We start from the raw sequence: 25,243 nt of genomic DNA, 5'->3' as shown, positions 1-25,243 counted from the left end.
CAAGGCGTGATGTCACGCAGATTGCGGTGGAGGAGACGGAAGTTTCGGGCAGTGTTTGCCTTCCGGAACGCCGGGGAGATGACAGGCGAGACGGCGCGCCGGCTCAGGTGTTCCCCGCGGTTCTTGGAAGGGGAGGATCAGTGTGGGCTGGATTCGGTGCAACAAGGTGGAGAAAACACACATGAATACAATTAGTAATCAAGTAAGTGGTACAAATGTAGTGCACACACCAGGATTCCTTAGTTGAACCCTGGGGTGCCATAAGACAAGAGCAGCATGGACAGGTATAGTAATGTCTTGAAGGCTTAATGTCATTATCTACAACTTTTCTCTTCAAACAATGTGAAAGGTTATGCTAAGCATCCATCTTGTTTCTGTCAGCCATCTTAATATTCACAAACTTCCATTTCACAATATGTACAGTTTGAACACCCCTTTAACTTCTCAGATAACTGTCTCAACATGAGATTCTTCTAACCCGTGTGTTCTCACACACTTATCTATAACCTTCACACTGTTTCTCAGCATTGCTTTAGCTACAGAAGGAATTATGTATCTTTTTCTTATATTAATTCAGCTAGCTTAGAACAAAGAACAATAGCGATTTGTCTTGACCAGCTGTAATCGTCTTGATGTCTACTGCGCATGTCTTATTCTGTATGACGTAAAATACACTATATCATTTGCTTTGTAAAATCTCAATACAATTAGTTCTCGAAGGACGCCATGGTGTGTGTGTGAATTTATTTGTCCTTTGAGAATTGATTCCAGAGTACTCTGAATTTATACAATACATTGGATCTAAGGTCTGAGAGGTTGAAGGGACCCCCCTAGACACAGAATTAACCCTAACAGAACTGGGAGCTCGTCTCGGGATGGATGTTAACCCTTAATAGACTTGGAAAGCTACTAACGGCTCGGTAAGTGAATTCTATTCTTATTGAGTGAAATTGACTTGCCGGAGTCCAGGTGTCAGGTGTGTGACTTGGCTTCCATCCCACAGAGATTGCTGTTGGGTTATAGAACCTCTCATAAGTATACATAAGTTGACCGGTCATGACCTTGGAGGTCATATAGTGTTTTGGGGACACTTGTAAAGGTTTTGGTGACCTTAAAAGAAAAGGTTTTGGTAATCTTAGAAGAATAGGTTTTGGGGACCTAGAAAAATTTACAGAGTACTCTAGAGTTTTCGTTCTGTTCGGCACAGAACTGGTGACTGACGATCAATGTATTGTGTAAACTTTGTGTATGATTGTATAACTGCTTTGCTTTAAATGTATCACGCTGAATGAATTGCGCTGAGTGTGTATATGTGGACTGCTATTTTGTTTCCAGAACCAAAAGGCATACTTGGTGAGTAGTATTCCTGGAGGTTATAATGTTACAATTTGGGTAAAGCTATTTTGTGAAAGGTAAACAGATTAATGTACATTGCAAGTTAAATTCATCTGTGGTTTAAATTTGTCTGAAACAAAACAGCAGCTCCATGAGCAAGATTGTGTGTTTATTGTATCTGAAATACTCTTGAACTTGTTCCAAATTTATTCTGTTACAGTCTTGAAGTGATTGTAGCTGTATTAGTACAAAAAAAGTATCACGGACAGTACTGATTTCTTTTTGGTAAAGGAATCTAAGTTGAGGTATTGTCTAATTGTCTGATTCACACCGTTGTCTGATTGTCTGCACCGCTAGGTGGCAGTCAAGCAAGTAAATTGTTTTGTTTTCATAGGAACACTAAATGTACGGAGCGATACCTAGTTAACTCTTAGGTGGTTCATATGGCAGGATGGACAGAAAGCCAGTTTGGGTATTGTGACAACTTTGGATCCATTATTGATCCAGATTTTCCTGAGTAATCTCAAACCCCATTTAGTGGTCCCAGTCAAACAAATGATTACTGAATGGTCAACACTTTCTAGAACTGACTTTGGCAAAGCTCTTTCACAGAAAGATGTCTCCACACAACATTTCCAAGGGAATACGAAGGGGAACTTTAGAGGCAGAGGAAATTTTAGAGGCAGATTTAGAGGCAGAAATGGAAGAGGGATGAGTCGCTCTAGAAACAATGGATGTTTCAATTGCGGTGCTGAGGATCACTGGGTGAGTCAGTGTCCTCACCCCACCCCTTCTCAGGCTCCCGATTCCAGCTCTGTCCCTAACCAGACACAACAACCACAGGCATCCATCCAACAAGGTCCAACATTTCCAATCAAATGGGGAAATCAACAACAATGATGGGGTCCGGAGGGTAGTGTCCCAGCTTTTCCTTTTGTCTCAGATGATTTCACTGACAGTCCAATGGTTGCTATTTCAATAAATGGGAGACTCCTCCCCTATCTTGTTGATAGCGGGGCCACTAGGAGTACTGTTTGTGAAGATCATTTCAGAGGCAAATGGGAACCAGCGGAACCCTCTTTGGGAATTAATGGGATACTGACAAAAATATAGGACTCCACCCCTACCAATAGAAGATGATGAAGGGTACACCATATGCACACATTCTTTCAGGATAATACCAAGGTGTCCTGTAAATTTGTTGGGAAGAGACTTGTTTGGGCCACTAGGAATCACAATTAGAACCAACTCAGAAGGAGGTCTAGACATTTCCTCAGATAAAATCACTATAGTAGCATGCAAACCAGGTTCATTGATGCTGTCACAACAAAATAGTGAAGAAGATTTTGAGGATATAGACCCCCAGGTCTGGTCTACATCAGATCTGGATGTAGGACTTATTTCATGCACACCATACAAGGCCACTCTCAAAGAAGGTGCATTTCCTATCTATCACAAACAGTATCCACTCTCTAAAGAAAAGATGGATGGCATAGTGCCAATGGTGAAAAAGTTTCTGCAGGATGGAATCCTGGAGGAAATTATTTCTCCATACAACACACCTGTTAACCCTGTAAAGAAGCCGGATGGCTCCTTCAGATTTGTACAGGACTTGAGGGCCATAAATGACCTCATAGTCCCAATAGCACCCATTGTACCTGATGTTCCATCTCTGCTGTCCTCCATTCCAGCAACAGCCAAATGTTTTACTGTGATTGATTTAAAGAATGCTTTTTTCTCTGTCCTTGTAGACAAGGAGACAAGGCCACTCTTTGCTTTTACTGTGTCGATTGACCAACACAATCGCCAGTTTACCTGGTGTAGAATGCCCCAGGGATATATAGACTCACCTGTGGTCTATTCTATAGTACTCCAAGCCACCCTCAGGCCTTGGACTGCCCCTCATGGTTCTGTACTGTTGCAATATGTTGATGATCTTTTGATTTGTAGTTCTTCAGAGGAGGACTGCCGAGCTGATAGCCTATCCTTATTGAAATGGTTACATACGTGTGGTCACAAAGTGTCTAAGAAAAAATGACAATGGTGTAAACAGGAGGTTGAGTACCTAGGGTTTGTGCTGTCTCCGGGAGTTAGGAAAGTCAGTCACAAAAGAATTGTTGCTATAGTGGGTCTGCCCCGCCCACTTACCAAGAAAGACCTGCTAACCTTTCTTGGAATGATTGGTTACTGCCGCCAATGGATACCTGACTGCTCTTTCTATGACAATATATTGAGACAAGCAACCCTCTCTGAAATGTCTGATATTGTAAAATGGTCTGATGAAATGTTAAATGCTTTTACCATGTTGAAAAGTGCAATGGTTACCAGCCCGAGCCTCGGCCTCCCTGATTTTAGCAAAATGTTTCACTTGTTTGCTAGGGAAAATTGCAGAACCATGGCAGGAGTACTGGCCCAGGAACATGGTGGGAGACTGCGCCCTGTAGCTTTTTTTTCAAAGGTGGTTCCAGTACAGGTGCAAGGCATGCCTGCTTGCCTCAGAGCGTTGGCTTCTTGTTCTATGGTCGCAGAGTTGGCAGCACCATTTACTTTGGGCCATAACACTACTTTATACACCTCACACAGCGTTACCACACTCCTCAAAACTTTACATACTCAGCATATGTCAGCACAAAGATTGAGTGGGTATGAAGTCATCCTCCTGTCCAATCCAAACCTGAAAATAAAAAGTTCAAATATAAACTCTGGCCCAGCTCCAATTTTGAATGCCTTATTAGGTCTTAAAGGAGAACAGGATGACTTACCACCACCTCATGACTGTACACAATCAATACATCAGGACACTTCACCTAGAGCAGATATGCTTTCAGTACCAATTCCTACTGCACAAACAGTTTTTGTTGATGGCTCTTGCAGCAGACCGAGTGATAATGTCTATCATGCAGGATATGCTGTTGTCCAACTGCCGGATACTGTCCTCGAGGCCAATCCAATACCCTATCAGTCTGCACAAGCTGCTGAATTGATAGCATTAACCCGTGCATGCCAGCTGTTTGCAGGAAAAGAGGTAAACATTTACACTGATTCCAGGTATGCTCATGGTGTGGTCTGGGACCATGGTGTGATATGGCTTCGCAGAGGATATGTGGCAGCAGATGGAAAGAGCATCTCACACTCTGACCTAGTCACAGCATTACTAGATGCAATTCAGTTGCCTTCAAAACTAGCTATCATGCACTGTAAGGCACATACAGGCCAAATGACTGATATAGCCAAAGGTAATGCACTAGCTGACAGAATAGCTAAAGAAGCTGCATCTACACAAAAGGCAAACATTCAAATGCCCATGCTGACACCTCAGCCATGTTCCCTGAAAGAGACACATTGGCTCACGGAACTACAGGCTTTTGCCACCCCTGATGATATTGCGCAATGGAACTGTGATGGGATGATACAAAAGGATCCTAAAACAGGATTAATCTTCAAAGAGGGGAAGCCGTGTATTCCTGTTGCTAGCGCCCCCCTGTTCATTGCACAATACCATGGACTGGGTCACAAGGGATGGCATGCCACATGTGAACTTCTAGATGCAGATTTTTTCATTGCAGGATTACCTAATCTAGTCAAAGCTTTTGTAAGGAGATGTGTCACTTGCATTAGGAACAATCCAACAAACCCAAAGAAATCAAAGCATGAACATCTTGAGTACCCAACAACACCGTTTACCCATTTACAGATAGACTTTACACATATGCCCAAAGAAGGAAAGAAACAACAATATCTTTTGGTTATCGTGGACATAATGTCACGCTGGCCCGAAATTTTTGTCACCAACAATGAAAACGCACAAATTGTAGTGAAGATCCTCACACAGGAAATTATTCCTAGATGGGGGTGTCCATTGCAAATAAATTCAGACAATTGCCCAGCTTTCACAGCTAAAATATGCCAAGATCTTGTAAAAGTACTAAAAATAGACTGGAAATTTCACCTCCCCTACCATCCACAGAGTTCAGGAATTGTAGAAAGAATGAATAGAACAATTAAAGACAGGATAAGGAAAGCTACGGGTGGGAATTTTGGCAAGTGGAAAAAAGTTCTCCCAGCTGTATTAGCTGAAATCAGAATGACCCCTCACAGTGTGACGGGTTATTCCCCCTTTGAGGTACTCATGGGTAGGCCATTCCCCACACCGTGGGCTAATCATCCCTTGATGGTAGAGAAAGGTGATTTGGAACAAATACAGGAGGAATATGTAAAAAAACTGATTGAAACTCTTGATATTGTCGAAAGAAGAGTTGCTCGCACCTCTCCTTCTTCTTCACAGATACCAACCCACCCGTTCCAGGTCGGTGATCAAGTTGTGGTCCAAAGGCTTCAGAAAGGTCGAAAGCCGCAAGAGGTTCCATTCGGACCAGTGACCAAAGTGGTAGCCGTCACCAGGACTGCCATCCTTACAGAGGAAAGTCCTACTTGGATCCATGCCAGCAGAGTAAAGAAGGTTGATCTAAGCCCAGGAATTCAAGAAAGGCTGAAAAGAGGTGAAGCAGGTGTTTTAAGTCCTCAAAAGACAAGCACAGACATAAAGGACAGTGATGTCACTCATTTCACCACAGACTTCTGGGAAGGCCTTTTGCCTTCTGGTGATGTTTCTACTTCTGATCTTTGTCCCAGTGTGGATAATAACTAACTGTATTTTTCATCCTGAAGACTTAGGTGCCTTGAAACTCATATGTGGTAAAAGCGAAATACACACCAACCATACTGACTTTCACCTCAGAAATCGCAGTAAAAGAGATGTCTCTAATGAATTGATCAAAGAAACAAGTTTTTCTGGAAAAATGTTACTGTTAAAATTTAAATATGCTTACGCTAGAAAGTCAGGATATGAAAAATGCTGGATTTGTAGTAAGTTGCACCCAGAAACTGCTAAAATCCCACTCTTAGCTGTCCCTCTGAACCTCAAGTCATTATTGGAAAATACTCTAGTCTTAAGTATTAAGAATGTCTCGGAAGGGTACCGCAATCAGAGTATTATGTTTTACACTTTAGGAAAGACACATGAACCTGAGTGGTGTGTTCAGTTAGGCAATACATCCAACGGAATAGGTATGTGTTCCAAGTCTGTATTTAACATTTCAAAGGGTATTCCCTTCCACACCAGTAACATTATCATAGGTCATATGTGTAGTTACAAAAATCAATCCCTTAACAACACCATTAGTGAACTTACTACATACAGGAACACAACCTCTGGGATACTTGTGAGTAAACTTGTTAGTGCTGCATTTGAGGCTGGAACTGAGCCCCAACGTAGTTCTCTAAGAAGTTTTTCATTGGGAAACAATACATACGTATGCTGTGCTAAAATTTGTTACCCATGGATCCCCGCAGGAGTGAAAGGATGGTGTTATTTAGCACAGTTGGTACCAGTCATGTCAGCCCTAGGCCAGAATCAGGAACATCACATACAAGTTACTTCAAGTCCAGTACATAGGTTAACTTATAAATACAAGAGAGAAGCCCCACCTATGTTTTCTACTTCAGATAAGTCATGGACATGGTTTCCATCCTGGACAGGATGGGGCATAACCATGATGGACAAATTAAATAACTACACTAGTTTAATAAATGATGTTATGGAAAAAAACTCCCAAGATATAGGACTACTCAATGTCGAGCTCAAAGCAATTAGAAGACAACTAGAGTTACACGAATTAGCTATTGAAAGCATGAGTGCAGCTCTGACAGGTTTATGCGAAATGACCCAAGATTATGAATGTTGTACATGGTTTCACAATACCAGCCTGGAAATCCCAGACTACTATGATGTTATTAATCAACACCGAACACAGGTAAATGAATTAATGAAACAAGCAAGGGACATAGGTAATTATGGATGGAATCCCTTTTCTAGTTTGGGTTTAGGTGGAATGTTTTCATGGTTAAAGGACATAGTGATTATGATTATCATAGTACTATTGTTAGGATTGATAGGCTACTTGATTTTCAAGCTTATTCTACTTTGTATTAGCAAGTGTACTACACCAGACCAACCTTCTCACGCATATACACAATATCTGCAGCTTTATGTAAAAGAATATAACAAACGTAGCAAGAACCGTAGATTTCAGGAGGCTGCGGATCTGTAGAAGTCATTTCATGACTTAAAGAGGGGGTTGAAAGGTTATGCTAAGCATCCATCTTGTTTCTGTCACCCATCTTAATATTCACAAACTTCCATTTCACAATATGTACAGTTTGAACACCCCTTTAACTTCTCAGATAACTGTCTCAACATGAGATTCTTCTAACCCGTGTGTTCTCACACACTTATCTATAACCTTCACACTGTTTCTCAGCATTGCTTTAGCTACAGAAGGAATTATGTATCTTTTTCTTATATTAATTCAGCTAGCTTAGAACAAAGAACAATAGCGATTTGTCTTGACCAGCTGTAATCGTCTTGATGTCTACTGCGCATGTCTTATTCTGTATGACGTAAAATACACTATATCATTTGCTTTGTAAAATCTCAATACAATTAGTTCTCGAAGGATGCCATGGTGTGTGTGTGATTTTATTTGTCCTTTGAGAATTGATTCCAGAGCGCTCTGAATTTATACAATACATTGGATCTAAGGTCTGAGAGGTTGAAGGGACCCCCCTAGACACAGAATTAACCCTAACACAATGCTTTTTTAATATACAAAAAAAAAAAAATTTATAACTGATTGGAATGATTTTTCAGTCAAACATTTTCATTTTATTCAGTTGCAGTTTCCTCTATAATACTGCAGGGTTTTTTGTATAACACCCACGGCAGAGAATTAAAGCACATTTTACTGGTTATTCCTCAAGCCTAGCAGAAATAGCTAAGAGGTAAAATAATAATTTGCTTATTTTGCAATTATACACCTGCATTTTCATATTTCCATTGTAGTAAATGGCACACCTTTAACACCGGGAACTTTCCTATAATAGTATCATATTAATTCACTCTAATGGTGCACACTAGTTTATCACTAGCATTGTTTAGTTTTATTTATATATTTATTTATTTATTTTCTCACTCATTCAGCCAGGTGCACTGCATTTTCTTTATCACGGGACTTTTAGTCCCTTCACCACCTCCTCTCTCCTTCCCTACAATAATGTTTTTTGACTGATGGATGATTATAAATACTTACAACCTTTAGGATATAAGGCATTAAATGAGACTACGTAATACATTTAGTTTGACATATAAATTTACATTTATCATTTTCTATAGAGAAAATGTTGAATATATGATTTAAAAGTAATTTTGACACATTACTACTTTCAGGTACAGCTACAAATTGGGCGATACTGATCTCCCCTTTGCTTCCCCCGGAAAAACTCCAAAACGCTGTCATCTCCTGTAAGCCTGTGACTTTATATGCCTTTGTGGAACCCCTCCCTTCCCTTTTTTCCTTCCCCCTCTTCCCTCTCCCCCCAATTTTGGTGGGTGGGATGAGTGGGAGGAAATATCACTGTGGCAAACCCAGGATCACCCCCTGGGAGAAAATATAGTCTGTTTTAATACGTTATAATCAAAGTCTCTGGTTCAAGCGCAGGCGATTGGTGCAAACGGTAAATATTGCATGCAAACTATATAAATAATAATTATTAAATTAAACTAATTTCTTTATATATTTTGATTTCTTTTTTCTTCTGATATTCTGCAGAAATGTAATAAAAGTCACCCTTTTACAGTATTGTCCCCCCCTGAAGAAGAACGTAATTTCTAGAGGGTCGAAATGCATTGTGGTAGCAGGGTGCTTTACTTTGAATGATTTAATATTTATGAAAGACTTTGAAGATTTTTTGTAATCATTTCATATGAATTTTGTACGAAATGTCTTATGTATTTCTATCTATTTAGTTGTTTCAATACATGTACACCAGAGCTTGAATTTTAAAATCATTGCGGCTACAATGCCTTTTGGGTTAATAAAATAATTTTATTTTTATCTAACATTGTCTCTCATTGCTGCTCTAAAACCCCAAGGGGAATTTATTGTATATCTTGTATACATCACAGGTATGCAAGCCTTATCTGCTAACATACAAATGATGTCTGTGTACAGATCAATGCACCTGCTCTTGTCCGGAAGTCAAAAGGAAGCACCGGAAGTGTACAGTGACTGTGCGTTTGACCATCATCATCCATCCTCTCGGGGGTACCGCTACATAGTCATGCAAACTTTTATCCCAAAAGGAAGATAAACTGTTTGCTGTAACTTATTATAAAAAGTGAGCTGGAGTTTGACTTTAATATGTTTAGTGTATTTAAATCTGCTAATACAATTAACACTACCCTCACTCCCATGTGGAAAATGCAGCTCTCTGCTGTGCCTCCTAGTCTCATTCCTCCAGAGTTGTGTTTCATTAATACAGGTGGTGTATTACTGATCAGATCAGCAGGTTAAAACAGAATGAAAAGAAAAGGAATGCAGCCACCACATCTAATGATTGGTAAACTGCAAGATATTGTATTTTTGTTTTTGGATTTAATATGGCTTGAAGGCATTTTATTAAAAGACTGCAAGCAGGCAGGCTATTATCGCAGAAGAGACATTAAATGTCTCTTCTGCAACAAAGTACACCTACAGTACCTGCTTACTCACAGTCTTCTGTGGCATGTAAATTGAGCTGCGCATGCACAGCTCAGCATACAAAACCAGCCCACGTGTGCCAGAATGACCGACTCCTGTGCATGCGTAGGAGTTAAATCATCCCGCTCAAGCCAATTTAGTTACCCGAAAACTGTCGCCTAGGGAGAAGATACCAGTACCAGCGAAAGACTTGGTCTGTTATTGGGTAGTTTCACTTTAACCACTTGCTGACCATCCTATAGCAGTGCTACTGCTACAGGGCGGCAGCATGCGCACCCGCTACCCGGAAGAGCCAGATCATGTATATGTACGTAATCCGGCTCTTCTGGGTAGTGGGCATGAATGCATGCTGCCACCAGCGGCTCGTTCCCCCTCTGATCTCTGATTATACACAGCGGGCAGGGCCATCTTTAAAAGGCAAAAGGAGCAGCTGCCCCGGGCCCTGTCATTGTTGGGGGCCCAAAGCAGCTGCCTCATACTTGCCAACTATCCCAGTTTAAATTCCATTGTCCCTTGAAGTTTTAGTCCTGTGCTGTGTCCTGATATCTCAGTGTGAAGTGCTGGTACTAATGCTGCCCAGCTCTGCCCTATTGTTGTTTACAGGTGACTCACCTGCAGACCATGTGTTTACATGTAAATAACCGGCATTCATATGTAAATAGCAGCAGCAATAGTAAGTAAATAGCTGCGGTCAGCGGCATTGATATGTAAATAAAGGCATCATTCATATGTATATCATGCTTCGCTGCAGTGAGGTGATAATGTGCTGTAACCTCTAGCAACTAATCAGTGAGCCGTAATGTGTGCTGTAACCTCTAGCAACAGTCAGTAAGCAGTCTAGCTGCTATTTATTGTATGTCTCAGAGCAGGTGGAGAGTGAAATTGCATGAGGGGGGCCCCAACAAAATTTTTGCCCAGGGTCCAATCAATATTAAAGACGGCCCTGACAGCGGGAGCCGATTAAGGGGTATCACAAACCCTATGTCTGCGGTCACCCGTCAATCATCCTGCAGAGACACAGAACGGCGATCTGCCTTGTTTACATAGGCAGACTGCTGTCTGTGTCTCTGTGGGATGATCGGCGGGTGCCGACAGACATCGAGTTCATGGTAACCCCTGAAAGCATGGATCCTGCGTCTCTGCAAAGCAGGGACATAAATCCATGCCTTCCCCTAGTAAAAGCACCTCCCACACTGTAGTAAAACACAGGCTATGCACACAATTAACCCTTTGATTGCCCCTAATGTTAAAGAAGTTGTAAAGGCAGAAGGGTTTTTTATCCTAATGCATTCTATGCATTAAGATAAAAAGCCTTCTGTGTGCAGCAGCCTCCCCAGCACCCCCTAACACCCAAGCTCCATCTCTGTCCAGCGATGTCCATGAGCCCCTTGGCTGTCTGGGACTCTCCTCCTGATTGGCTGAGACACAGCAACGGCCTCATTTGTTCCCGCAGCTGTCATTCAAAGGCAGTTAGCCAATCAGGAGAGAGAGGGGGCGGGGCTGAACGGCAGCTCTGTGTCTGAATAGACACACAGAGCTGCAGCTCGGCTCAGGTGCCCCCATAGGAAGCCGCTTGCTGTGGGGGCACCCCTCACAACCTTTCCTCATAACTTATATCCTCCAGACCCTTTATTAGCTTTGTTGCCCTGCTTTGTACTCTCTCCGTTTCCAGTACATCCTTCCTGAGGACTGGTGCCCAGAACTGTACAGCATACTCTAGGTGTGGCCGGACCAGAGTCTTGTAGAGCTGGAGAATTATTGTTTTATCTCTGCAATTAACCCCTTTTTATTGCATGCCAATATTCTGTTTGCTTTGTTAGCAGCAACTTGGCATTGCATGCCATTGCTGAGCCTATCACCTACTTGGACCCCCAGGTCCTTTTCCATCCTAGATTCCCCATGACCGCACAATTGTCAGTTAAAGCAGAGTTCCACCCAAAAATTGAACTTCCGCTTTCAGGATTCCTCCATCCCTCCAGTGTCACATTTGGCACCTTTTAGGGGGGAGGGGAGCAGATACCTGTCTAATACAGGTATTTGCTCCCACTTCTGGCGAAAGATCGCCACAGTATCCACGATGATCCGGCACCTCCTCCCCCCCCCCCCCCCCGCTGTCTTCTGGGAGACACACAGGTCCCAGAAGACAGCAGGGACCACTCAGAACGTGCAGCACGAGTTGCGCATGCGCAGTAGGGAACCAGGCTGTGATTTCCCGATTCCCTTACTAGCAATGCCAGCACCTCCACCCAGAGCTGAGGAACAGGTTGGCTTTAGGTGAGGACATCACGGGCGCCCTGGACAGGTAAGTGCCCTTATTTTAAAAGTCAGCAGCTGCAGTATTTGTTTTTCTGCTTTAAATTTTTTTTTAGGCGGAACTCTGCTTTAAAGAAACGCAGTGCTGTATTGCAAAAAATGGCTTGGTCATGAAGGGAGGTAGATCTTCGGAGGTGAAGTGGTTAATGTTCATTTTAGTAACACACTGTCCGCTTCCCAGAAGTGTGTTTTGCCTGTGAAATGTTGGATTTCCCCTCATTGTCTCTCTCCTTCATAATGGACATTCACCAGTGAAACCAGAGGGGGTGAATCTGTCCAGCGATAAAAAACTTAACAGAGGGTCTCCCTTCCCAAACTTTATGCAGAACAAAAGAAAAACAGTTTTGCCTGAAGTTACACTTTATTCTATTGACGTCAGGCATCATACTGCAACGCTGTTTATTTAAAATTTCAATAAAGCTGTACAACAACAAAAAAAAAAACAGTAATTTTTTCATAGCCTGGAAGTAAACGTTTGTGACGCTGTTGTGGAAGAGTATGGCGGAAGTTGTTAATGAATGGCCCGGAAGTAGTATGTTGTGACAAAGTTTTTACAAAATTACCCGGAAGTAAAAAAGTGCGGCGGAAGTTTCGTTTGCAGCGCGTTGTCCCTACCTGCGTGTGAAGTGCAGACCGGGGAAGGAACGGCAGAATGGCGGACGTTACCGCCCGTAGCTTGCAGTACGAGTACAAGGCGGTAAGTAGACACAGCATAATTGCCCATATACCAGTAAGCCGGGAGAGGGAAGACTGAGCAGTCGCAGTGGGCTCTCAGGGGGTCCTATTGAGGGAGTACAGTGGGATGTCTTGTAGATCAGCCGAATTAGGCAGCTTTATCCCACATTTGATAACTTTTCCAGCACTCTTTGTGGTTGGCAGTCTTTTACTGGGATCTCCAGGGCCATTGGCCCCTTGGCAGGTCTCTGGAAATCTGGCCCCTACATGTTACATTCCCCTTCAGTTTTTATTTAAAACCGAATCAACTTGTTTTAGGGCTTGAGAAATCCCAGGTCACTACGGTCACCAGAAGCCACATCCTGATTCATGGGCCCCCACCAGCCCATCACCTGGCGGTGTTGTGTTGAATAGTGCCTCTCCCCGGATAATGCCTCAGACGATCTGTGCATGGGTGGTATGCAACGTTACGTATCTCCCAGCTGGCATGATGTCAACAGTGCGTATGCGCGATCCTCTGAGGCATTATCCAAGTTTATAGCTCCCAACTCTCCCTGATTTGGAGCAACGTCCCTCTGTCCCTTCTTCCCCCCTCATTTCTCCCTCATTTTGGTCTGATCTATATAGTTGTATATAAAATGCACTTTAACTTTCAAAACCTTTCCCAGGGCTAAACCTTTCACCCAACTTCTAAATTACTGCAGTTGTACATGTTAAAAGCCAATACAAAGGAATAGTAGTGGTAAAAAAAAGTCCCTGTGGATTTACTAACTTTATTTTTTTTGGTTAATTCTCCTTTTAAGGGGGTGTGGCGGGGAGCGTTTCCTATTCCTACATATTTTTGTTAGGTGTCCCTCATATCCATCTCAAAATGTTGGGAGGTATGCGACTATCAGCAAAGCGCGGAGGGAGATTCTAATTGCCACATCCTGCCTCATTGTCTTTGTGAATGCGTGAGACATCAGCGCTCACATCACAGGCGGAAGGCGATCGTAACTATTCAACAGAACACTGCGCTTTGCTGATCGTCAGAAAATGCATTTGATGATCTGTGCATGCAGAGTGCTGACGTCATGCAACCTGATCAAGAGATCAGCTGGTGTGACGTTACATCCTGCACATGCGCAGATCTTCGGAGGCATTATCCGACGGTCTACACACCCCTGCTCTACACTATTGAACAGAGCACTGGCACCAGACGTGACCAACTCCTACTGCCTGAGCGGATAGATCCTGTTCTAATGCCCTCACACCTCCTGTCGCCAGGGGGTGCGGCTCACCAAGCACATCCCTTCCCTTCCCTGCACATGCTGGAAACCTCTATCTCTATCCGGTCACATGATACTAGCTTTTCTCCGTGTGTGTCAGCGTGCTCCTGGAGTCCAACCTGATCAGAGAGCGCGTGCACATGAGGCGCATCAAAGATCAGGATATTAAAGATTATATCAGGGGAGAAGGGGTATCCTGTGGTGTGATGTTGGGATGCATACCCTGGGGTGTCTGTAGGTGCGGGGGATTTATTGTGTCACGGTGGGGGGTGTCCTGAGGTGTTAGGGAGGTGCAGAGTTGTATCCTGTGGTGTCATGGGAGGGGGTGCTATCTTGTGTTGTCAGGCATTGAGGGGTATCCATAGTCATCATAGAGGGGGGTATCCTATGTGATGTTGGCTAGTGTGTGTGTGTGTGCGCGCAAAAGTAAGTCATGTGGTGTCACTGAAGTGCAGAAGGCCATCCCGTGGTGTCACAGAGGAGGGGGCTTCCTGTGATTTTAGTGCAGAGGGGTATCTTGTGTTAACGGGGTGCAAAGAAGTGCCCTGTGCTTTCTGGGGAGGGGTATGTGGAGGAGTACCCTGTGGTGTCATGGGGGTGCGGAGAGGTATTCTAGAAGGGACATGAGCAGAGTCCAGCCCACATAGCCTACCACACGCACCAAAAACCCCAGGGGTTAACAAATGTTAAGGACTCACACCCCTAGAGCCCCAAAGGTACATGCATCCCCTGAAACCACCCATGAGAAAGCCGTCCCATCCAGCAGCACACCCAGCGCCAGTCCCCTCCAAATCTAAGATCTGCCACTTCCGTCGCCAAAAACAAAGCCTTGCTAGTCAAAAAAAACTGGCTTCTAACTTTAGCTGGCTCTTAGATTCAAAGCAAATTTGTCAAGCTCTGTACTAGTTTGTGTAATACGATTGTGATAAGGACGAGGCTTCCTCATTGTGTTTAGTTGGATTTAAACCCCCTATCCTTATCAGCCAAGAAAGCTGCCATCTTGGCCTCTGTTTGATCTTAAGTTTTAATGGTGGACAGTTATGACACCAGCCATGGTTTGACAGTTTGAGAGCACAAGCAAATGTGACAGTTACTTTGCTGGCATGACTGTAATGTACGGTAACTGTTTTTTTGAAACTGCTAAATTGAGGGGTTTTGTTATGCATTGAGGGAAGAGTACGTTACAGTAAGTATTCTCAGCAGTTTGCCTAGGAAGGTAACAGCATTGCCATCAAATGATCAGCTTATTGGAGCTCATGTGGCATTTGATGTATCGGGCATCAGAAATTAAAACTGTGATAATAGATCCTATCAGGGCCTATTAACACTAGAAACTGCAGACTTTTGCATGCACGTTGGTTCCAATTTTTTTTTCTTTTTTTTTTACATGCATTTGCCCTTTCAATTTTTTTAAGCTTGCATTTCCTTTGAGGTCATTACCTTCTTTCTTATTTGGGCTTTTATGTGCATCATTGCAGTGTTTTTCTGTGCATTTGTGGTGCACTGTAATGGTGTTGACTATGCCCATAGGATATCCTAGTGTTTTTGGATTGTCTATGTAGTGGGGATAAGTTAAACAATGCATTCCACTGCATCTGGTGTGAATGTGTGTGTCCTTGCCTTCCCAGCAGCCCATGTGGCCTGCTTCACCCATGTTTCAGTGCTTCAGCCTCTGGCTGCGTTTTCAGCATTTGGAACTCGGGGGGTGTTACATACAGAAAGTATTCGCCCCTCTTGAACTTTTCAACCTTTTGCCACATTTCAGGCTTCAAACATAAAGATATAACATTTTGATTTTTTGTGAAGAATCACCAACAAGTGGGACACAATTGTGAAGTGGAACGAAATCTATTGGATTTTTGAAACTTTTTTAACTAATAAAAAAAATGAAAAGTGGGGCGTGCAAAATTATTCGGCCCCCTTGCGTTAATACTTTGTAGAGCCACCTTTTGCTGCGATTACAGCTGCAAGTTGCTTGGGGTATGTCTCTATCAGTTTTGCACATCGAGAGACTGAAATTCTTGCCCATTCCTCCTTGCAAAACAGCTCGAGCTCAGTGAGGTTGGATGGAGAGCGTTTGTGAACAGCAGTTTTCAGCTCTTTCCACAGATTCTCGAATTGGATTCAAGTCTGGACTTTGACTTGGCCATTCTAACACCTGGATACGTTTATTTGTGAACCATTCCTTTGTAGATTTTGCTGTATGTTTGGGATCATTGTCTTGTTGGAAGATAAATCTCCGTCCCAGTTTCAGGTCTTTTGCAGACTCCAACAGGTTTTCATCCAGAATGGTCCTGTATTGGCTGCATCCATCTTCCCCTCAATTTTAACCATCTTCCCTGTCCCTGCTGAAGAAAAGCAGGCCCAAACCATGATGCTGCCACCACCATGTTTGACAGTGGGGATGGTGTGCTGAGGGTGATGAGCTGTGTTGCTTTTACACCAAACATATCGTTTTGCATTGTGGGCAAAAAGTTCGATTTTGGTTTCATCTGACCAGAGCACCTTCTTCCACATGTTTGGTGTGTCTCCCAGGTGGCTTGTGGCAAACTTTAGACGAGACTTTTTATGGATATCTTTGAGAAATGGCTTTCTTCTTGCCACTCTTCCAAAAAGGCCAGATTTGTGCAGTGTACGACTGATTGTTGTCCTATGGACAGACTCTCCCACCTCAGCTGTAGTTCTCTGCAGTTCATCCAGAGTGATCATGGGCCTCTTGGCTGCATCTCTGATCAGTCTTCTCCTTGTCTGAGCTGAAAGTTTAGAGGGACGGCCAGGTCTTGGTAGATTTGCAGTGATCTGATACTCCCATTTCAAAATGATCGCTTGCACAGTGCTCCTTGGGATGTTTAAAGCTTGGGAAATCTTTTTGTATCCAAATCCGGCTTTAAACTTCTCCACAACAGTATTACGGACCTTCCTGGTGTGTTCCTTGGTCTTCATGATGCTCTCTGCGCTTTCAACAGAACCCTGAGACTATCACAGAGCAGGTGCATTTATACAGAGACTTGATTACACACAGGTGGATTCTATTTATCACCATCAGTCATTTAGGACAACATTGGATCATTCAGAGATCCTCGCTGAACTTCTGGAGTGAGTTTGCTGCACTGAAAGTAAAGGGCCCGAATAATTTTGCACGCACCACTTTTCAGTTTTTTATTTGCTAAAAAAGTTTAAAATATCCAATAGATTTCGTTCCACTTCACAATTGTGTCCCACTTGTTGGTGATTCTTCACAAAAAATGAAAATTTTATATCTTTATGTTTTGAAGCCTGAAATGTGGCAAAAGGTTGAAAAGTTCCAGGGGGCCGAATACTTTCGCAAGGCACTGTATGTGTCCCTTGCCATGAATTTGTGGTGACTTTCTCAGACTTCTTGGTCAATGGAGGACTCGGTAGTGATGTAGGATTGGGGGATGAAGCTGCAACATGCAGTGGGTGGACGAGACTTCCAATACTGCCTTAAGTGTTAAATGCTTAAGGCTCTGGCAGAGGATGCAGTGCTGAATCGGGGGGGGGGGGGGGACTTAAATGCCGAGAGGCTGCATGTAGACGTACCTAAGGATAAACAGAGCAGATAGCACGCTTCCTTCACAGTTAACGGCGCCTAACAGAAAGCAAGTAGAGATCGGGAGCTTTTCTATCATGTGACCACTATGACAGCCAATCATGGCGGTCACATGATCAGAAACTGCCCCGTCTCCCAGCATCCGAAACCTATCAATGGGCCGGGGGGTCAAAGCGAAATGTTTACCCAGCTTCAAGTTCCTCTTCTTTCAGTAGCACAGACAAGGAAATTTCAGGGCACCGTAGATTGGGTGCAGCCTGCAAAATGACTGTGGTGGGGGGTATGGGGCAGCTGTGACCAGTCAACCAACACATTTACATATAGCCTTTTTATATATATAATATATTTATATAATATAGGGAAAGTGGAAACCATATAGAAAAGCTGGCAGAGGCACAGTTGCTTAATGTTCTTTCCCCAGAAAGCAGCCTTAAGGCCCCTTATACACCTGAGCATTTTGTAGCTTGAAGCCTAAGGCCTCATGCACACGAGACGCAGTTAAACGCGCGTTCAGATGCAGTTGGACAGTTTTTTTCAACTGCACCTGAACTCATTCAATGTTATCCTATGTGTCCATGCACACAGTCTCGTTTTTTTCCGTTTATATGCAGTTGCGTTTAATCTCGTTTTTCCAGAAGCAAAAAAATGCGTTCAGAAACAAAAATTTCTGCGTTTCAGACGCAAAACGCGGCTAAACGCGGCACCCGCGTTTAGCCGCGTTTGCGTTTATATGCGTTTTTAAAGGTGACCCTTTTTTTTACATTAAAAATCTCAAAAATGATTGCAAATGATGAAAAACCATTAGAAAAATATTTTAAACAATTGCAATTGCAAGTGGACAATCCACAACTTGTGGCAAGTGACGTGGCAAGTGGACAATCCACAACTTGTGGCAAGTGACATGGCAGGTGACATGGCAGGTGGCAAGTGATGTGGCAAGTGGACAATCCACAACTTGTGGCAAGTGACGTGGCAGGTGAAGTGGCAAGTGACGTGGAAAGTGGACAATCCACAACTTGTGGCAGGTGACGTGGCAAGTGACCTGGCAGGTGACGCGGCAAGTGACTTGGCAGGTGACGTGGCAAGTGGAAAATCAACAGCTTGTGGCAGGTGAGTGGCATGTGACGTGGCAAGTGGACAATCCATAACTTGTGGCAGGTGACGTGGCAAGTGACGTGGCAAGTGGACAATCCACTTGTGGCAGGGGACGTGGCAAGTGGACAATCCACTTGTGGCAGGTGATGTGGCAAGTGACGTGGCGAGTGGACAATCCACAACTTGTGTCAGGTGACGTGGCAAGTGGACAATCCACAACTTGTGGCAGGTGATGGGGCAAGTGATGTGGCAAGTGGACAATCCACTTGTGGCAGGGGATGTGGCAAGTGATGTGGCGAGTGGACAATCCACAACTTGTGTCAGGTGACGTGGCAAGTGGACAATCCACAACTTGTGGCAGGTGACGTGGCAAGGGACGTGGCAAGTGGACAATCCACAACTTGTGGCAGGTGATGTGGCTGGTGACGTGGTAAGTGGACAATCCACAACTTGTGGCAGATGGCATGGCAGGTGACGTGGAAAGTGGACAATCCACATCTTGTGGCAGGTGACGTGGCAGGTGACGTGGCAGGTGACGTGGCAGGTGACGTGGCAGGTGACGTGGCAGGTGACGTGGCAAGTGGACAATCCACAACTTGTGGCAGGTGATGTGGCAAGTGATGTGGCAGGTGATGTGACAAGTGGACAATCCACATCTTGTGGCAAGTGACGTGGCAGCTGACGTGGCAGCTGACGTGGCAGCTGACGTGGCAGCTGACGTGGCAGCTGACGTGGCAAGTGACATGGCAAGTGGACAATCCACATCTCGTGGCAGGTGATGTGGCAAGTGACGTGGCAAGTGGACAATCCACAACTTGTGGCAGGTGACGTGGCAAGTGACGTGGCAGCTGACGTGGCAAGTGACGTGGCAAGTGGACAATCCACATCTCGTGGCAAGTGACGTGGCAGGTGATGTGGCAAGTGACGTGGCAAGTGGACAATCCACAACTTGTGGCAAGTGACGTGGCAGCTGACGTGGCAGCTGACGTGGCAGCTGACGTGGCAGCTGACGTGGCAGCTGACGTGGCAAGTGACGTGGCAAGTGGACAATCCAAAACTTGTGGCAAGTGACGTGGCAGGTGACGTGGCAAGTGATGTGGCAAGTGGACAATCCACAGCTTGTGGCAAGTGACGTGGCAGGTGACGTGGCAAGTGAACAATCCACAACTTGTGGCAGGTGACGTGGCAAGTGACGTGGCAGGTGATGTGGCAAGTCACGTGGCAAGTGGACAATCCACAACATGTGGCAGGTGATGTGGCTAGTGACGTGGCAAGTGGACAATCCACAGCTTGTGGCAGGTGGCATGGCAGATGACGTGGAAAGTGGACAATCCACATCTCGTGGCAAGTGACGTGGCAGGTGACGTGGCAGGTGACGTGGCAGGTGACGTGGCAGGTGACGTGGCAGGTGACGTGGCAGGTGATGTGGCAGGTGATGTGGCAGGTGATGTGGCAAGTGGACAATCCACAATTTGTGGCAGGTGATGTGGCAAGTGGACAATCCCCAACTTGTGGCAAGTGACGTGGCAAGTGGACAATCCCCAACTTGTGGCAAGTGACGTGGCAAGTGGACAATCCACATCTTGTGGCAGGTGCCGTGGCAAGTGACACGGCAAATGCAAGTGTACAAATGCTCTCTATGCTGCTGCTGCTCACTCTGATCAAAATAGCAGAAATAGTTAAAAAAAATGCTTTGAGAGCTTGGGGAGGGTCTACATGATGTTATCTTTATAAACGCGGCATGCAAACGTGGCAAAACGCGCGTTTCAGCTTTTTTTTAACAGAGGTTTCATCTGCGTCTCGTGTGCATGAGGCCTAAGAGCCAGTTCACACTGCGGGCGATGCGAGGCGACACGACTTGCCTCGCCTCGATCTGACAAGTCGCCCCCGTTCTGTACAATGGAACCGTTCTGAGAGGAGCGACTCGAGTCGCTCCGACTCAGAAAAAAGGTTCCTGTACTACTTTTGGGCGACCTCGGGGCGACTTGCATTGACTTCTATACAGAAGTCATCTGCAAGTTGCCGCTGAGGTCGCGGCGAGGCAAGTCGGTGTCGCCTCGCATCGCCTGCAGTGTGAACAGGCCCTAAAGCTATAAAATGCTGGAGGGGAAAAAAAAAATCAATTATTCTCCATGGAGATGGTTCACATCTCCACTCCAAAATGCCTGAAGATCAAACAAGTTCTGGAACTTCTTACATCTTTAGGCAGATTTGAGCATTTTTCCGCATTTTACATTGGCGACCCTTTGACCTGTACAAAATCGTGCGACTTTCTACCTGAACACGCTGTGATCAGGTGTGAATGGGGCCTAAGGGTGCCATAGACATCAGAGGGTAGTCAGACATTCAGGCATGTTAGGGCAGCTCTTTATTTTATTTTTATTTTTTTAAACATGCCCATGCTGTTATGTGAGCAGTTTTGTTGGACCTTCAATAAGAGCCAACTTAAAAGTCTCATAAGGGAATTTGCCCTTATAGTTTGAAGCTGTTGTTAAATAGCTTGTTAAAGTGGTTCTAAAGCAGGGTTCGACAAAGCCAAGGTTACCAGAAACCGTGTCCTGGTGCCTGGACTTCTGCCAGCCAACTCGCTGCAACTTCCATTGCCTGACACCCCAAACATGTATCTGAGGGCTAGGCAGCCGGTCTCTCCCCCCCCCCTCTCTCCCCCCCCCTCTCTCCCCCCCCCTCTCTCTCTCTCCCCCCCTCTCTCCCCCCACTCTCTCTCCCCCCACTCTCTCTCCCCCCACTCTCTCTCCCCCCACTCTCTCTCCCCCCACTCTCTCTCCCCCCTCTCTCTCTCCCCCCTCTCTCTCTCCCTAGCCCCCCCCCCCCCTCTCAATGACGATCTGGTCCGCGCAAAGGCCCTATTTTAGGCCTTCCTGAGATTAGTACGGCAATAGTCCCATGCTAAAATGTAGAAATGTTGTAGAAATCCCTGTCTTCTGTGCAGTTACGACTAGGGCTGGGGAAAATATTTATTTGAATCTTGAATCGAGTTGAGAGGTCAAATCGATTAAAATTTTCAGCAAACCAATTATTTTTTTTTCAACAGGACCGGTGCTGACAACGCACCGGTCCTGAGGAGTTGCGGGTAGGATTTTTTTTTGCGAGGCCGCGGCTTCGGCCTAGTTCGCGAGGCCGGACGCCACGGCCTCGCCTAAAAACTCCTGCCCGCAGCTCCTCAGGACCGGCGCTGTGTCCATCAAAAAAAAACTCGATTAGAATCCAGTTTTTTTTTTATTTTTTTATTTTTTTGCTTTTTATTTTTTTTTTTCAAATTGCAGATTTTTTTGGGGGAGAAAATCGCCCAGTCTTAAATAGGGATGGGGATAAGAGCTGGAGGCATGGAGGGTTTTTTGATGATTTTTAAATTGAGAAAAGAGATACGATCATAATAGTAATCATAAGTAAATGTAAAATGTAGGTTAAACTCATTAGTATTTAAATGTTCGATAAATTTGATTAGTGATGATTCTGTACCCGTCCAGATAACAAATCGTCAATGAACCTGTACCAACATGGCACATGGTTCAAAAATGATTGTAAGGACTCATCCCCAAAAATTGATCTCTCCCATACCTACTTGATTCAACACTGTGCATGAGAGCAGCATCTCTCTGCCCTCTCACTCCTGCTTCTGTAATTTAAATTCTGTGATGGGAGTCAGGGCCGTGCCAAACTGTCTCTCTATAGAAAACAACTTTATATGGTGGTCACTCGGTGAAGAGGAGCAGCCCGGAGCTCCAGTGGGGAACCCCTGAAGAAGAGGATTGTGGCTGCTCTGTGCAAAACCGTTGCACAGAGCAGGTGAGTATAACATGTTTAATAAATTTAAAAAAATTAAGCTTTACAATCACTTTAATTAAAAAAATTCCAATACTGTTACCTGATATTGGTGACCTTTGGTACCATGACAGAAAATTAATGTGAATAGAAAATTTCAGAGTCATCAATAGGACTGGATGAGCTGCCTTCAAGTGTGGATACTTATTCTAGGTAACCCCAGTCAATGAATGAATGAATGAATGACTTATATAGCGCTACCTATACGAACTGAATCGCCTCTGGGCGCTTTTTCTTGCCACCGGTGTCCATCTGCAGCTATTTATGTGGTCCTTTAACCTGTAGAGTCCCGACACACTTACAACATTGACATACACATACACATATTATGGCCAATTCTTTTTGGACAGGGTCTAATTAACCTACCAGCATGTCTTTGGAGTCAAAGGTGGGGTTTTTTTTCCCTTGTTTTGGGGAAATTGCCTGTCCTTTTGTTTTTCCTGTCGTGGCTCTGGGAAAATAAATCCCACTGACTTTGAAATAGACATGGGTAATAACTTGATAAAGGTTCTAACTGTTCCCATACTGCACAAAACTAAAATAATTTTTGTATGTCGTTGCTCTATTAAAAAAAATAAAAATAAAACACTAATTAAATAGAAAATGCAGTAACTTTGCAAAACATATATATATATATATATATATATATATATATATATATATATATAATATAGCAATGCCAAGATATAATACAAATGAGAGCCTTACATGTGCAATATGGGGGGGACACATTTGAGCTATATATATAGGAATATACCCTGGCATATAAGTATTGTATATTAAATTGTATTTTTCTACTGAAGTCATCTTTTTGTTTATTTTTATTTTTTATCCCTACACAGAACTCCAACCTTGTACTTCAAGCAGATCGTTCTTTGATAGACCGAACCCGACGCGATGAGCCCACTGGAGAGGTGTTATCATTGGTGGGGAAGTTGGAGGGGTCCCGTATGGGTGACAAGGCTCAAAAGACCAAACCACAAATGCAGGAAGAAAGGAGGGCTAAGTGAGTGCTTTAACCACTGCCTTTTAAAAGTAATGTTTGTGTAGACCTGCGAAGCTGGTAAAGCGTTAGGTCAGGGATTTACAAAATAATGCAAAATGTAGGAGGAAGTCAGTAAGGGCCAACAAGAAGAAAAAAAAAAATTACGATAAGATTCAATTTTGCAAGTATATTGTAGCAATAGAATCTGTAACAAGTTTTCTGCTGTTGGTAAACTGTACATTTCATTATAATTTGCTGCTCTTGTCATACTGTTTTGAGAACTTTGAAACGAGTAAAGACTCAAAGGACAAGTTGTAAATAATGTGCACATTTCTAAGTGTAGAAAGCATTCCTCTAATTTGCAAAGCCTGAAGAAGTAAATTGTATGAGCATTACAGACGGAGAGCTGACAAGTCACTATTCCAAATGCTGCCATCTCTTTCAGGAGGAGAAAACGAGATGAAGACAGACATGACATAAACAAAATGAAGGGATTCACCCTTCTGTCAGAAGGCATTGATGAAATGGTGGGAATTATCTACAAACCCAAAACCAAAGAGACCCGTGAAACATATGAAGTCCTACTCAGTTTCATTCAGGCTGCTTTAGGAGATCAGGTACATTTCTGGCTTTACCTCTTAACTGCTCAGGCAGTGGTGTTTTATTTTTCTGTGTTGAAACAATTCACATTTTACTGGCTTACAGCTTGCTAGATATAAAGTTCCTTTTTGGAGAATCTTTCTGTGTACCTCCTGCATTGTCACGATTACACTTTCTTTAGGGGGATAAAATGTAATATAAAACATAACATACACATAAAGTTACTTCTGGTGTGAAGAGCTATTCAGGATCTGAATATCATATGAAAATACCATGAAAGCACATGGAAAATATTAGCAAATAAAGCATTTTTTTCTTTTTTGAGAAAGGAAGGGTTACAACCCTTCCTATTTGTTGTTTTGTTTAGTTATCTGTGCTCCATAGTCACTCCATGCTCACTGATCCCAGGGTGTCAACAGAACTAGTGTCCCCATTGGAAGATTTCCCTCTATTCCTGTTCAACTGTCAACCCAAAATGTGGTCTTTTACTTTGAATGATAATGGTAAACAGGACAAATATGGAGGGTGAATCTCCCTAATGGGGACACAGACAGCAATAAAAATCGGCAGGCGTTTTAATCCCTCTACATTATCGAAAACCTAAAAGCAAGTTTTGGCTTTAGTCATGCTTTAAATCAGTTTTGACCAGAGGCAGTGTGTTAGGTGTGGCAGTAATGTGTGAGACGTTGTAGTGATATGAGCTAGAAAATCAGAAGACATCTGTGTAGGTATTTCTTTACATATCTCTGTCTTTCCAGCCCAGAGATATCCTGTGTGGTGCAGCAGATGAGGTTTTGGCTGTGCTAAAAAATGACAAACTGCGAGATAAAGAGAGGAGACGAGAAACGGAACAACTCCTGGGACAGACAGATGACACACGTTACCATGTGCTGGTCAACTTGGGCAAGAAGATTACAGATTACGGAGGGGACAAAGAAATTCAAAATATGGGTGTGTATAG

At 43.8% G+C, this 25,243-nt stretch overlaps 1 protein-coding gene across 1 annotated transcript in view; it reads left to right on the top strand.

Annotated features, from left to right (window-relative positions):
* Positions 1 to 12,774: 12,774 nt before the first annotated feature.
* The window catches only part of SNRNP200 (small nuclear ribonucleoprotein U5 subunit 200), a 67,998-nt gene continuing 55,529 nt past the window's right edge, over positions 12,775 to 25,243 (top strand). The window contains exons 1-4 of the mRNA XM_077469531.1: positions 12,775 to 12,942; positions 23,540 to 23,703; positions 24,128 to 24,299; positions 25,041 to 25,233. Of these exons, the coding sequence (XP_077325657.1) occupies positions 12,898 to 12,942; positions 23,540 to 23,703; positions 24,128 to 24,299; positions 25,041 to 25,233 (574 nt within the window). The 5' untranslated portion in view covers positions 12,775 to 12,897. The remainder of the gene's footprint in view (positions 12,943 to 23,539; positions 23,704 to 24,127; positions 24,300 to 25,040; positions 25,234 to 25,243) is intronic.

The sequence above is a fragment of the Lithobates pipiens genome, unplaced genomic scaffold (genome assembly GCF_037356315.1).
Source record: "Lithobates pipiens isolate NorthernLeopardFrog02 unplaced genomic scaffold, aLitPip1_a1.2 Scaffold_8, whole genome shotgun sequence".
NCBI classification, from domain to species: Eukaryota; Metazoa; Chordata; class Amphibia; order Anura; family Ranidae; genus Lithobates; species Lithobates pipiens.
This window is presented reverse-complemented; position numbering and strand designations above follow the sequence as displayed.